Genomic DNA, 16,092 nt, shown 5'->3' with positions numbered 1-16,092 from the left:
TAAAAAGCGAACAAAAGCCTAAGAAGTTTTACGCGTAGAAAACTAATGAAAAGATCAGAGAGTCTGGGTAAGGGGTAAATTACGCAATGGGAAGGTGTTAGGCACCCACTACATCCTAGGTACTCCTAGGGAGCCCTTTTCACACTTGTTGTATAAAATTGTTATTTGTTATGAAATATTTATTGTGCAAACATGATTGGGATGATGAGAAAAGAATATGCAATTTTTATTGTTTTTGTGTTCGAACGGATGAACCCGTTGCCTACGTACCTTCCATCAAAGGTAAGGATCAAAACGCCGTAGTTCGGCTAAAAGATTTCCAAAAGGTTTGTGAGTTCAATTTTAAACAATAGCACTTGAGGCTTTTCATTATCAATGGGAGAAAACTCGACCAAGACCAACATCCACCATGCGAGGATAGCTTCGACGTACTAGAGGGGTTAACCCCGTTTTCAATACGGAAGTCTTATAGTCGACTCACTAAGGATAAGGTGAGGTTTACATCAACCACAATGATAATTGAAACCTATGGCTAATGTGTGAAAAGATTAACAATGGACAAAGCCAAAACAAATGAATGGGTGAAGTTAATTGATTGTGATTATGAAAGTAGGGTCAAAGTATGATTAAGATTGATTCAAAAGAAGTATTATGAAATGGAGTTTGAAAAAGTCAAGTGAGAAGCTCCAATCAAAATCTGCCATGTGAGAAGCTTCAATGCAACAGTGACCTTCCTTTGCTTACAGTTGGAAAATGATGCTCACAAATGCTCCAAGAATGTTGGTAGGTGATGAAGCAACCAACAGGGCACGAGTTCCCTTGAGAAATTTTCAGAAAAGTTCAAGTGTAGAAAATTGAGTGTTTTAGAGGAAATGGAATTTTTGATCTGTTTTGTGAAATGGTGGCTAGGGTTTCTCTGCAGAAAATGTGCAATATATATCCTGTTTAGTATTGCATAACCCTGGTTAATGAAGTGGTAATCCAATTTAGCTTAAAGGAGTGTTTTTGGTTAATTGATGAATTTCACTTAAGTGGCAAGGGCATGGTTCTACAGTGCGAATTTGGGCCCAAAGCACATCCAAAATGTGGTTTTTAGTCAAGTTCAATTCGTAGAAAGTGTAGCAAATGGCTATTTTGAAAGTCAACTTTTTTACCTTTCCTTTTTAATTCAAGTCAACTAAAAAATGCCATTTTGATTGGTTGAGTTTTGGTGAATTGTGATGAAGGATTTGGATAGAGCACATCAAATATGACTTGTAGCAAAAAACCTCACTCAATTTGGCCAAATGGTTTGGAAGATATGCCACTTTGAAGTTCAAAAATGTTTGAGAATGATTTGATCATAACTTTCCAACCACACATGAGAAATGAGTGTTCTTGGACTTTTTAGAAATGGGAGAACAAGATCTTCAACTTTCATGTTGGACAAAAATTCATTTGAAGCTTTTATGATGATGTAATTTTGAGGAGAAGAACTTTCTATTTTTGGCAAATTTCAATTACAGGTCAACTTTCTATTTTTGGAAATTTCTTGTCTGACTTCAAATTCTTCACTGTGGATGTTTGACATGTTATATGAGGCTTATATGGACATGAATGAGACCTCTCAAACCAATTCCCACCATCAAATCACTGATTAAATGCACAATTGACCACAGTTGACTTCAGTTGACCTTGCTAGGGTTTTGGCTGACTGAACCATGTTCTGATGAATTCCAAGCCCCTACCACTTGATATCTTGATTCAAAATGATGTCACAACTCATATGAACTCTTGATGAATGATCATGGTGCCCAAATTCTTCAAGAATGGCCACCATCTATCTCAATGACTGACTTTGACTGATTTGACCTAATTTGCTTCATCTGCAAGTAACATGGTTAGATGACAATATTTTTGTACCTTTGGTCAATAGACAGATGAAAAGCAATGATACACAAATGCAATATATGCTTGGTGATCAAGAACCATACTCACAAGATAACCCACCCACTAGGAGGCAAGCAAAGGTGCATAAATGATCCTTGAGGCAATGATATGACATGATATGATGCCTTGAGGGATCTTAGGGACAAAATTGGGGTCTTACACATACCAGGCATGAAGAGCAATTTGCTCAGCATAGGACAGTTAGTCGAAAATAACTACAAGGTGGCGATCAAAGGCAAGATGATGAGAGTTCGCAACTCAAATTGAAGGTTGATATTGAAGGCTCCAATGTCTCAGAATAGAACCTTCAAGATTGAACTAAATGCGATGGAGCATAAGTGCCTTGCAATAGCAGCCAACAGAGATGAATGGATATGGCATTATAGACTTGGCCATCTCAATTTCAAAGACATTAGAGATTTGAAGAGAAGAAATATGGTTTCAGGATTACCAGAAATTGACATTCCAAATGAAATGTGTGAAGAATGCGTGCAGGCAAAGCAGCATAAGAACAACTTCAGTAAGGATGCAGGAAGCAGATCAAAGGCAATTCTTGAAGTCATATACTCTGGTGTATGTGGTCCTCTCCAGGTGGATTTGATTGGAGGTAACAAATACTTTGTTACATTCATAGATGATTTCAGTCAAAAACCATGGTCTTACCTGATCTAGAAGAAAAGTGAAGTGATCGAGGTATTTGCCAAGTTTAAATCTATGGTCGAAAGACAAAGCGGTCGAAAGATCAAGATTTTGAGAACTGATGGTGGTGGAGAATATGTATCGAGAGACTTCAATGCATTATGTGTGAAAGAAGGGATTGTGCATGAGGTGGTGCCACCCTACACTCCACAACATAATGGAGTCGCGGAAAGGAAGAATAAAACCACTATGAATATGGTTAGAAGTATGTTGAAAGGCAAGCATCTACCCAAAGAATTATCAGGAGAAGCTATGTCGACTGCGACATATATCCTGAACAGATGTCCGACGAAGAAGCTAGATGGAATCACGCCAGAAGAATGTTGGTCTAGTGTCAAGCCTAGCTTGAGTCATCTGAGGGTGTTTGGATCTATAGCACATAGACATGTGTGAGATTAGTTGAGAAGAAAACTTGATGACAAGTCAAGTCAGATGATCCTGTTAGGATATCTATCGACATGAGGATATAAGTTGTTCGACCCAGTGAATAAGAAAGTGGTGATCAGTAGGGACGTGATCATAGATGAGCTTAGACAATGGGATTGGACTGAGAATGTCAAGAAAGATTCAGTGAGAATATTTTGTGATGAACCAGCTAGTGAAGTCAAAAGAGAAGTCCGACAGGAAGAAGTCAGAGGTGAAGCAGGTCCAAGCAGACCTCGGAGAACAAGACACATGCCTGAAAGGTTGCAAGAATGTGTGATTACATCAGATGATGTGATCGATGAAGAAGGTGAGTTTGTACACTATGCTTTCTACGTAGATGTTGAACCTGTCAATGCAGTTGAGGCATTGAAAGATTCTATGTAGATGAAAGCAATGGACGAAGAGCTGAAGTTAATCGAAGTCAATAACACTTGGTTACTTATCGAATTGCCCCAAAATAAGAAGGCAATCGATGTGAAGTGGGTATACAAGGTGAAAGGATTTCTTTAGAAAGAAGGAATCGACTTCGATGAAGTTTTTACACCTGTTGCTAGGATCGAAACAATCAGGTTGGTTGTTGGTCTAGCAAACATGAACAATTGACATATGTGTCAGATGGATGTGAAATGTGCAATCCTTAATGTCCCCTTATAAGAAGTAGTTTATGTTGCACAACCAGCTGGGTTTGTGAAACATGGCGAAGAAAGAAAAGTGTACAGGTTACATAAAGCCCTGTACGGACTTAAACAAGCTCCAAGAGCTTGGAACAAGAAGATAGATGGCTTTCTAAGGGAGAAGGAATTTGTGAAGTGCACAAGTGAACATGGAGTATATGTAATAAGAAGCAAGAGTGAATTGCTTATACTATGTCTCTATGTCTATGATCTGTTGATAACGGGTAGTTGCAAGAAGGAGATCGAAAACTTCAAAGGTGATCTCAACAAGGAACTCAAAATGTCAGATCTGGGTGACGTTTCATATTTCCTTGGCATCGAATTCTACAAGAGTGGTAGAGGTTTAATGATGCACCAAAGAAGGTATGTATGCGAAATTCTCAAGAGATTTAAGATGCAAGATTGCAACCCAACTTCGACTCCAGTTGAGCCCAGATTACAACTGTCGAAAGATTCAGATGAAGATGATGTCGACCCAACCCAATATAAAAGACTTATTGGGTCACTTCGATACCTTTGTCACACAAGGCCTGACTTAGCATACAGTGTAGGTATGGTGAGTAGGTTCATGCAGAAGGCAAAGGTATCACATCTAGTAACAACGAAAAGGATACTAAGGTATCTGAAAGGAACTCTCAACTATGGTATTTTGTTTCCTGCGGCTGATGAAGGGAAAGAATGCAAATTAGTGGGATACACTGACTCAAGTTGGTGTAGTGATGTTGAGGATCGAAAATCCATAGCTGGCTATGTGTTTATGTTAGGTGGTGCACCAGTTGCTTGGAGTTCAAGAAAGGAGCCAGTAGTGGCATTATCATCATGCGAAGCAGAATACATAGTTGCTTCTCTTTGTGCATGTCAAGCAACATGGATGGTGAATCTGGTCGAAGAGATAACAACGAAGAGTCATGGAGAAATTATCATGAAGATCGACATCATGTCAGCTATCAATTTGGCGAAGAATCCGATAGCATATGATCGAAGAAAGCACATCAAAATGAGGTTTCATTATCTTTGAGAGCAGGTAGCAGATGGGAAGATGAATGTGGAACACTGCAGAACTGATAATTAGTTTGCAGACATCATGACGAAGGAAGTGCAGGTCGAAGTGTTCAGAAGACTAAGAGCTATGATGAATGTAGATAGCTTAGACACAATGAATTAGGTGGTGTGTTGAATTGTAATTCCTTGTGTTGAAGCAGGTTGCTCAACAGAGTAAGGAAGTGTCGAACCACTTATGCCTATTTTAGTAATGTTAGCTATTTTGGACTTTTATAGTTTCGGACTTTGCCTTGAGGTCCAAGTTAACCTAAATCTATAAATAGAGGGAGTAACCCTTATTTTTTGTAATAAAGTGAATAGAGTATTCATAACATTGTGTTCACAGTATTTTGCAGTTGCAAAGTGAATAAAAAGTTTTTCACAGTTTGTGGGTAGAGAGAAACTTTGCAGAATTATAATTTCTCTTCTTCATCGTTCTTTACACTCTTTCTTTCTCCATTATTCTTTCTTTTTATTGTTATTGTGTGGGTAATAACAATCTTGTTCATCAAGATTGATTGAAATTCTCCATAGATTTTGGGGGATTTCCAACACACAAGAAACCCTCTACGTCCAAACATTGTTGTGAAACTCAAACATTTTTGTAAAACCTTCTACTTTTAAAGAAATAAAAACATAAACTATTGTTATTGGGATTCAAAGTATGTTTTGAATTATTTTTTCTCTCGCTTATATTTAAAAATCAGAAAAATATCTGATATTTATTTTAAAAAATAAAACAGTGTGACAATTTACCTCAATTTTTTTGTTGAGTGGGATGAAAACCGTTATATATATATATATATATATATATATATATTAAAAAATATTGTTAAAGTTATACTATCTTTTGTGACAAAGGTTTCCTTGTGTGACAATAACAAAAGAGTATTTTTAGGAAAAACAAGAGTAATAATTTTTTTAAATAAACAACAAAGGATAAGCTTCAAAGTCCAGCTAATTAGTTTATTGAATCTTTTGGTTCCTTTATATGATTTGAGTCTCGCCCAACTTTTATGTCCAACTTAGTAATTGTTAAATGTTAAATCTACTTGCAACCAAACTAATAGAAAACAGTACTCAACAAACCGTGTCCTTCTCAAACAGCTGCACAATACCGTTAGCAACAACACTGTGTATATGGTTAGTTTTTCTCATACCAAAACCAACATGCTGCTTACATATAAATACCATGCGTGCTTGTATATTTCATAGCTTCAAAAGACTTACAATATCTTAACTTTTAACCAAAATCACATAAATGACTCGTAGTTTGGCATCTGTTCTTCTTCTTCTTCATTTTCTGCTTGTGTCGTGTAGCTCAGGAGCAAAAGTTGTGACTATTGATGTACAAGCAGCCAAGAATCTCATCCAGACAGATCACGCTTATCTTGATGTTAGGTAACCTCTCTCTCTCTCTAAATATATATTAAGATTCTTAAAAACAAAATTGTTAAGGAACTTTAATTATTGATGTTTTTTTTTTGTCTCTTGGTAATTTGAAGGACGGTGGAAGAGTTTGTGAAAGGACATGTGGATACAGCTATGATCATTAATATTCCATACATGGTGGATACATCTAAGGGTAACAAAATTTTTAATGTCTCATGATTATAATAAGATTATTACATATGTTTTTTATTTTATTTAAAAATATATTTAGATTTATTAGAAATTCTACGGTTAAAAATTTAGGATATTTTGTTTTTGGAGACCAGGCAGGGTGAAGAATCCAGATTTTCTGAAGGAAGTTTCATCTGCTTTCAACAAAGAAGATCATGTCGTTGTGGTAATTAATATTTTATTTGTATATGTTATTTATATTTTGTAATTATTTCACTTACAAATGAATAAAACATAAAACATAAAAACAATTTCAGGGTTGTCAAAGTGGGGTGAGATCTCTATATGCAACTTCTGATCTTCTAGCTGATGTAAGTGAAGTCATGCTTCAAGAAATTGAAACAAATTTTTACCTTATTTAATGAAGGTTTTTATATATTAAATATTGTTTTTTGATTTGTAAACTTATTTGTATTGATTTGAATTGATAGGGTTTTAAGAATGTGAAGGACATGGGAGGAGGTTATATGGATTGGGTTAGAAACAAGTTTCCAGTGAATACACCAGAAACCAAAGAAGAGCTATAATCAATTATGTTACAACTTTTATAGAGTTAATAGAATCTACTTATTACATACATACTCCTCTATTATGAATTAATTTAATTTTATCCAATGGATTTAGTCTATATAGTAGTTCAAATATAATAATTGTTGAATGAATAAAAATAAAATGACTTCTAACATTAAGTGAGTATTTATTTTAAAACAAGACATATACGAACTAAGTCTTGTTAATTAGTCTTTTTCATGTGTATATATAAGAACGAGAAAGACTATTGATAATGAAGTATTTTGATTTTGCATGTTTAATAAAAAAATTAAAAATTATTTATAAATAATTTAAGAAAATCAAAATTGACCTCTTTATTAGATTAGAACTTTTTAACAAATACATTGTTATAGAAAAATCACGAACATGAGTAAATCAATAACACAAAAAGGTGTTACAATAAATCGAGGTTATAGAAGCCTTTACTTTCGACAATAGATTTATTTGTTTTAGTTTTAATGGGAAGGTGTGTAGTAGATTAAATAGATTCTTAATGAACCTGTTTGTTTTGGGTTTTTTTAAAAATAATTTTTATAATGTTATATATTTTTATATAAAAAAAATTTAAAAAGAAAATTTCATAAAAGTTTCAAATGAAAATTTGATTTGAATAATTATTCTTAAAATGTTATTTTAGGTATTTTATCATTTTATCGAAAAAAATTTTGGATATCAAAATTTTAAAAAATCACTTAATTTTGAAGCTATTTCAAATAGTTTTTCATAAAAATCATTTTTAAGACACAACTTTTTGAAAATATTGTGATTTTGACTATGTTTTGATCTTCAATAATGTTTATTTAAGTTATAGAATGAACAATTCAATCTTTTAATTTATAAAAAATAAATTTAGAAAAACTTGTAATATTTTGAAAAATATTTTTGTAAAATCCATTTTCAAAAATACAAAGAAAAAAATCCATTTTTTTAAAGTTAAAACAAACTAGCCTTATCACACAATCTAATAAATAAGTGAAATGTATTGGCTCAAGAAATAGGTCCAAAGGACATTTCTGACTATTGTTGAATGTGGATTAAACCTAAAAATCTAAATTGTAGGCTGAAAAACTTTTAAAGTATTTAAGGGTTGGTTGGATCATGATAATTTTCTGCAATTTGTTAAGGAGTGTGGGTCTTACTAAATCAGAGGGAAAAAGGTTTTTGTGTTAAAAGAAAAATACTTAAATTGTTAAGAAATAGTTTGAGGGATGGAATGGAGGTGTTTTTGGTACGTTAGATTTGTCCTTAGAAGATGTTGTGGATAAACTTAACCAATTAGATAATTTAGTGACTAATGGAGATGTACCTTTGAATAAGGAGGAGAGTCATGAGATATTAGATCTTTAAAAAATCTTTTGGGAGAAACTTCATTTGAAAGAGAGTATGTTGAAACAAAAGGTTGGGCAAAGGTGGATCTAGGAGGGGGGTCAAAACACAAAATATTTTCAAGTTGTAATAAAAAAGAGACTGAGATCGAACTCTATATTATTTGTTCAAACATCTGAAGGAAGAATTAAAGGGGTGGAAGAGGTATGGGAGGCAGTCAAGAGTCACTTTAAAGCTAGGTTGCAAGACCCTCATCGGATTAGACATGTTTTGGATGGGGTTGTTTTCAATAATTTGTCACTAGATGAAAGTTTAAGCCTAGAATATATTTTTTCTAAAGAAGAAATTGTTAGAATTTTTGGATCACAAATGTAATATTACATGTGTTATAGCATTATTTAATTAGCCAAAACTACAGTGGTCTAATTAATATTAAGTATATGGCTAAAAGTACAAATGTTATGAAATATGAGATTATTGTGTAGATATCATAAGTCAATATCTAATTTGATGAGAGGGCAAATTAGAATATTAAAAACTAAGAAATAACTCTAAGGTTATTTATAGGGATTATGGTCCCCATTTGCATACAATGTGAAAACGGCTCATCAGTAAAATTCTCTTTTCATTCCCATCAGAGGAGATTCAATTAGCCATAAGTAAACTCTATAAATTGGAAGATCAAATACCTATAAACCTTCAGTGATTCCCAATGGCAAACTCAGGTACGCTTCCGCTTTTATTCTCTGGTTGAATTCTGATATGGGTTTAAGGGATACAAGTTGATGGTATATCGACTCATAAAAATTATTTTAGAGTTATATCCTTGATTTCTATATCGATAGAAATAATAAGGTTGGGAACAGACCTAATAGAAATTACTCAATTCATTTGGGAAAGTGAAGGGGACAGAAACCTGGGCCCATATGGAATAAAGCATAGTGTAAGACCCTAATTTTGACCCTAAGATCCCGCATGCAATTTTATCATAAGCATTAGCATTGGGATCATACCTTGGCATCCTCCTTACCCCTTTCCATTGGATTTATTTTGGAAAAGATCACCAAGCACTATATGATTGTATCATACTTGTATATTATCATTTTACTAACCAAAAATATGTCTTTGTATTTGCCTAACTCTTTTGTAGGTAAGGCATGATCCCATTGACCTATCAAGTTCACATCTAGGGTTTGAGACCCTCATGAACAAAGAACACAACCCTGGATTGATACAAGGATGGTCACAAGCATCATATATGAGTCCCAATGATCTCTACATGTTATTTTGATTAAGTTTTCTTCAAGAGTTTGAGGGTGATTTGCCTTAGAAACCCTAGTTTGACTGGGTATCTTGAGTAATTTCTCCAATAAGCTATCTCACCATTTGATCAAATTTCTTAAAGAACACTTCAAAATTCATCATCTTATGCATATATTATCTACCATGAGCCTATAAAGTCAAGAGAATTGAAGATTAGCAAGTTGGTTGATGGTGGTTGGCCAGATGAATTCATCTGATCAAAACCGGGTCTCCCTAGACCCTATCTCCTACAATTTTCACCATATGAAAATGATTCAAAGAGAAAACTTACTCTAAATGACATTCCAAACAACTTTCATGTTGAGACCTAGATCTAGTTTTGCTTGGAAAATCATTTTCTATGTTGAAACATTATAGGTCATTTTGTCTAAACCCTAATTTGAATGTCAACTTCCCAAGGCCATAACTTGCTCAATTTTTATGAGATGAAATATTTCCAAGTTGCAAAATCAAATTCAAGATGTATAATTCAAGTTTTATATTTGGAGTGAGAGCTAATTCAACTTTTATGAGCATGTGATATGAGGCTACATTATAGGTCACTTTTGACCTATCCCATTGAACAAGTGATTTTTCCAAACTTAAAAAATGCATAACTCTATCATTTCAAATCCAAATGACATTAAATTAGTGACCATTTTGAAGGTCTTTGAAATAGATACAACTTTGATGAAGACACTTTTCTCATTTGAAGCTCACATAAAAAGTTAAGCAAGATGGAATATTGAGATATATGGCTTGATACTTAGAAAAAAATTCAACATGTTGAAATTTCCAAACTTCCACCTCAAAATTAATCATGTTACAAACTTCAAATTGATAAGTGTTGAACATGAAAGTTTTTCCTCTTGATCTCACCTTTCCAAAAAGTCCAAGTTCATCCATTTTGGACAAGAATTGAATAGGCTGTGCATGGCTTGAACATTGCATCCTCATTTGGAAAAGATCAAACTTCAAGTTTCCATGTACACTTGCCTTGCAATCCAAGTTGATTTCAGACTCCCTCGCACTCAATTGTGGACCTAAAGCAATGATCTCATGGGCCTGTGCACGCCCATGCACCCATGCATCATCCATTGCCAATTTTGGAAAGTCATTTGGAAGGTGCAATTATCACATGATCCAGCTATAAATAGAGCTCCATATGCTCAGAATTCAACACACATTTGCGCCAGCTTTGATCCAAGACCCCTAACCCTTCCATTTGAGAGGATAATCCTGAGAATTTCATCTTGATATTGAGTTTGAATCTAACTGTTTTGAGATTCTTAACTCCAGAGGTCTTTGTGCATTTCATTCTACTTCTGCAAACATTCTGAGTGAGATCAAGCATGAGCCAAGGCAAGAACAGTTGAATCCATACCTGCATTGAAGGTATTTTCTAGAAATTTTCATCTCTTTGATTCTCTCTCAATGTTGCTCAATTCTCTTGATTCTTTGGTTGTCTGAAGTCCTACCAATATAGGCAAGAAGATTGAGTTGCTTAGAGGTCAAATCGAAGCAACTCAGTTGACATACCTCAAAATTCAACTCCTCATATCTTTCTATATGTGAGGAGTTAGTTAAAATTGAGGTCAGATTCGTGCTCTATGCCATTTTTTCTTTCAGATCATGTCCTCCTTTTTCATTTTTTTGATGGTGATGAATGAACCAGTCCAGTCAGGGTCACTGGAGAAGATGACCGGCCTTTGGACGCCTGTGATGTGTTGGCACGGTTCAGAGTCATTGATCCCTTTTTAATTGTTTTAATCTCGTGCGTTGTTTTTAATTACCATGCTTGTGTCGCGTTGACTCAAGTCCACCATGGAACGCGCGCTGGTGGCCACTTAATCTGCCACCTCAATTAATGAGGGAGATCAAGTGATCCACGTTTTTCTGATTATTTGAATTTCATTTTAATTGCTTTATTTTCATTAATTCATATTAATTTTAATATTGGTCCAAAAAATATGAGAGTTTCACCCAAAATTTTCAAATAATTTCCTCTTTCATATTCTGAATTAAAATTATTTTTTGGATCATTATTAATATTTTTCATGATTTAATTGATTTTTCATTTGTTTTTAATTGTTTAAAAATACTTTTAAGTCTTTAAAAATTCTGAAAATTTTTCTCCAAGGCCCTTTGACCTTGTTTGATCTATGATAAATCTCATGGCCATTTATTTGGTGTTTTGATGAGGTTTTAGGAATTTGACAAACCATATTTAATTTAAATGTATTATTTTAGTATTTTTAATTTGAATAAATTCCAAATAATTTTGTTGACCAATTATGATGACTTGTTTGTGTTTGACTCTTGTTGTTGGGCCTTGGTCAAGGTTGATTTGACTTTGTCAAGTTAATATCATTGGATTTAGGGGATTGATGGAATGTACATTCCATCTCCCAAAATGAATGAATGATATTAATTTGGTACAAGTCCTCCTTTGATCAATTTGAGTTTTCATCTATTCCCCTCCCACTTCATCTCATTCCCTTTCTTTATGCGTTCATCTCATTTGGCCTATGATATCTCAAAGTCCTAAAGCTAGTTGATTGAAAAAATTAATATGAGTATGGATGAGATTAGGCCACACCTTTTGCATATTCGTTTTGTGTGTGGTATGTTTCATGAGCATAGTCCATAATATTATGTCTCTAACATGCATTAACACCAAAATTCTATTGCCCGACCTCAAATAGGTGTGACTTCTATATAAGTCCAATTACGATTGCTTAACATAGCGCTAAATTTGTGACTTAAAAGGCATAGCATTCTAGTTAGTGAGATTGTAAGTTTTCCCTCTTTCATGGTATTGTGTGGAAAATTGACCTTTTTTCCTTTCTTTGGAAGATGTCTTGGTTCAAGGGTCCATGCTTGTGATAAGTGGGTTGAGTGTTCTCCAAATAATGTCTTAAAATGAAAAGCAAAAGTAAAATAATACTAACCTTTAACTCATAAACAACTAACTTTTAATTTCAAGTTATTTACTTTAATGTTATTTAATTCTTGTCTTTATTCATTTGCCATTGTTCATATCATTCTAATTGTTTATGTTAATGCAATTTTCACTTTGTCCACTTGGACCATATTGTGTGATATTCCTTGTTTGTATATACTTTGCTTGTTTGTTTGGTCTTTGACCATTAATGTACATAATAACAACAAAATCCCTAAAAAGAATTGTGTGGACTGTTGGCTTGATCCTGGACAAATGGACTTAGAACTTAGGTAACATTCCTATGCTAAAGGACTTGGCCAATGCCAACTTATTGAGAAACCAAGTGCTTGCAATTTGAAACTTTATCTGATACATCATTCAAGATCCTTCTGAGTTCATCTGCAACATGATCATTGTGAAGCTGTTATTTTGAACCTGTGACTTGTGGAATTCATGGGCTATTTTGAAGAAGATCATGAAATGGATAAGCTTGGATGTGGCTATCTTTATTTGATGCTTTTGCTCTTCAAGATAATATAAGTGTGCATTTGTGTGTTGCTTGATTCTAAAAGTCCAAGGGAATTCTGGGTTTATATTGACATTCTTATCTATTGGATTGCTACCCATTTGGTCAGATCTTTTCAACTCTTAACTTTTAATTTTGTGCATAGGATTAGTCTCTTCATCTTCTCCCCATTTCTTTAATTTCAAAATCTCTCCCTCTCTTTTCAAAAATCTTTGATTGAACTTATTTTGTTCTAAACTTTGACCACTTTGCAAAAAGATAGAAACTTTGGCCTTATGCCATTGCATTTTCAAACTTCTTTTCTTAAATCAAACTTGTAAATAAACTTAACTATACTTGACTTAAACTTTAATAAAGCCAAAAAAGAACTAACTCATTCAAACCATTTTTAGGCCTTTGTGTCTTTCAAACTTAATTTTTATTAAAAGCAATGCATCCATTTTGAAATTTGTATCACGAACTACGAGGTTTTGATCCCTCATTTTTATATTGGTACGTAGGCACAAGACCGAAGGTCTTGCCAAACACAAAAATATAATTAATGAATTATTTTCTCATCCCCCCATTCTATTTGTTTGTAAACATCATTTTGTACCAAATACATATGCACACAAAAGGGCTCCCTATGAGTACCTAGGATACTTTGGATGCTAACACCTTCCCTCTGTGTAACCAACCCCCTTACCTGTAATCTCTGACATTTTATTAGTTTTGATTTGAAAACTTCTTACTTTTGGGTTTTGTTTGTACTTTTTCCCATTTCCCTTGGAAACAATAAAAGCACGGTGGCGACTCTTGTTATTTGATCTCTAGGTTACTCATAGCCTGTTGATCATGAATTTGCCGCTACACATATATTTTATGAAGAAATATTGGAACATTATGGGAGAGGATGTAATGAACTTTGTTCAAGAGTTTTATGAAACATGGATATTACCAAAAGCTTTGTCAGCTTCTTTCTTAGATTTAGTTCCTAAGAAGGATAACCCTTAGGCCCTGGATGAATATAAAACAATATGCTTGCTTAGTTGTATGTACAAAGTGGTATCCAAACTCTTAGCATCCAAATTGAAAAAGGGCATAGGGAAAATAATCTCTTCTACTCATACTGTATTTATTCCAGGTAGGCAGCTTTTAGATGTAGTTCTAGTGACCAATGAGTTGATTGACTTGGATATTATAGAAAAAAGAAAATGTATGTTCTTGAAGATGGATTTTGCTCAAGTTTATGATTGTGTAAATTGGGACCTTTTGAGACTTATGTTCAGGAAAACAAGCTTTTGGTCTAAATGGTTGAAGTGGATGGAATGAGGAGTGTTTTCAAGCAGTATGTTAGTTATCATCAATGAGCGCCCATCAAAAGATTTCAAAGTAACTAGAGGATTAAGGCAGGGTGTACCTTTATCACCCTTCCTTTTTGCACTAGTGGTTGAAGGTCTAGCTGGTATAGTTAGGAAAGATGAAGATCTTGGTGAATTCAAGGGGTTTAAGATTAATAATTATTTGTCTTATGGTTTTCTCCAATTTGTTGATGACATTATCTTAGTTGGGGGGTGTGAATGGAATAATCTTTAGACAATCAAGTCAATAGTAAGAGGGTATAAGTTGGTGTCTGGCCTAAGAGTTAATATGTTTAAAAGCAAATTATATGTCTAGGTATTAGGCCTCGATTCTTGCAGGCATCATCTCATTTCTTACTATGCAGGGTAGACTTAATTCCCTTTAAGTTTTTGGGCCTGATAGTTGGTGCAAATCCTAGGAAAGTCAAATCATGGAAGTCAATGGTTGCAACTCTAAGAAAGAGGTTGGCCAATTGGAATACTAGGTTTCTATCAATTGGAGGAAGAGTAACCCTACTAAAATCGGTTTTAAATAACCTACCAGTATACCAAATGTCTTTCTACAAAATACCATAAAGGGTGAAAGTGAGATTATAAGAATTCAGAGGCAATTTTGGTGGCATGAACCACAAAATAAGATAGGGGTAAACTGGGTTAGTTGGGAGGGGGCACATAAACCTAAAGAAAATGGAGGGTTATGTATGAAGGATATACAAGTTTTCAACAAGGCATTATTATTGAAATGGTTCTAGAGATTCCTCAAGGAGAAAGATGCAATTTGGGTGGGGTTATTCAACATAAGAATGGTGACATAAAGAAGAGTATTTGGTTCAAAGATGGTTAGGGATTTAGAGGGACTGGGATGATTTAGTGGATAGATTTGATCAATCTTGGTAGGGGCTCGAGAATATGAGGCATTGCTTTTGACAAACTTATAAATTTTAGGTTGGGGAATGGAAGTGAAATCCCTTTCTGGCAAGCCAGATGGCTAGGTCATGTTCCCTTGGTAAATGAATTCCAATTCTAGAGCTTGGCATATGAAAATCCTGAAGGAATGGTGCATCTGATGGGGAATTGGATAGAAGTCTCTTTGCATTGGAACTTCCAATGGTCCAATAGGGTGCAAGAGTCTCAGGGAGTAGAAGAACTAGTTGATCTGATGGTTCTTTTAGATATAGTGCAACCAGACCCTGGAGTTCATGATACATTTGATTAGGCATGTTGTCATGAAAAAATATTCACAATAGAAACATGTTACATGAGAATGATGCAGGAGAAATCAGTAGAAAAAATTGATGAAGACTTGAATCATGTTATGAAAAAGATATGGAAAACCAAAGTTCCCTCTAAGATTAAACTCTTTTGTTGGAAAAATTGCCAACAAGATAACAAATCCTTAAAAGATGCATCATTTTTAATGAGGGTAACATGGTGTGTGCACTATGCTTTTTACAAGAGGAGAATTTATCCCATTTAATGTTCCAATGTGGGAGCTCCAAACAGATTTGGCAGGAAAATTATAGCTGGCTTAAAATTGATTTAGTAGATTATGTTTGCAGCAAGGAAAACTTCATATTTTTCTCCAACCAATTCAAAGTAAAAATGGAAAATTACAGTGAGTGATTTATTTAGATGATTGTGTGTTGTGAATTTGGAACAAAAGAAATGAAATTATGTTTAAGGATGATATAGGAGATCTGAAGGAGGCGA

The 16,092-nt window shown here is 34.1% G+C and overlaps 1 protein-coding gene across 1 annotated transcript; it reads left to right on the top strand.

Annotated features, from left to right (window-relative positions):
• Positions 1–5,741: 5,741 nt before the first annotated feature.
• Positions 5,742–7,007, top strand: LOC127120138 (thiosulfate sulfurtransferase 18). Its single transcript, XM_051050535.1, has 6 exons — positions 5,742–5,912; positions 6,090–6,170; positions 6,275–6,354; positions 6,488–6,558; positions 6,650–6,703; positions 6,824–7,007. The coding sequence occupies exons 1-6, from the start codon at positions 5,809–5,811 to the stop codon at positions 6,917–6,919; spliced, it is 486 nt and encodes a 161-aa protein (XP_050906492.1). The 5' UTR covers positions 5,742–5,808; the 3' UTR covers positions 6,920–7,007.
• Positions 7,008–16,092: the final 9,085 nt, after the last annotated feature.

The sequence above is a fragment of the Lathyrus oleraceus genome, chromosome 2 (assembly GCF_024323335.1).
Source record: "Lathyrus oleraceus cultivar Zhongwan6 chromosome 2, CAAS_Psat_ZW6_1.0, whole genome shotgun sequence".
NCBI classification, from domain to species: domain Eukaryota; kingdom Viridiplantae; phylum Streptophyta; class Magnoliopsida; order Fabales; family Fabaceae; genus Lathyrus; species Lathyrus oleraceus.
The sequence above is the reverse complement of the archived record's forward strand: the minus strand, read 5'-3'. Positions and strand labels throughout refer to the sequence as shown.

What these genes read in the sequence shown, in the direction of transcription:
- LOC127120138 (XM_051050535.1), top strand. Translation starts at nt 5,809, where the DNA reads ATGTTAAATCTACTTGCAACCAAACTAATAGAAAACAGTACTCAACAA. An exon ending in CACGCTTATCTTGATGTTAG is followed by an intron (nt 6,171 to 6,274) that starts GTAACCTCTCTC and finishes GGTAATTTGAAG; the next exon opens with GACGGTGGAAGAGTTTGTGA. An exon ending in AAGAAGATCATGTCGTTGTG is followed by an intron (nt 6,559 to 6,649) that starts GTAATTAATATT and finishes AAACAATTTCAG; the next exon opens with GGTTGTCAAAGTGGGGTGAG.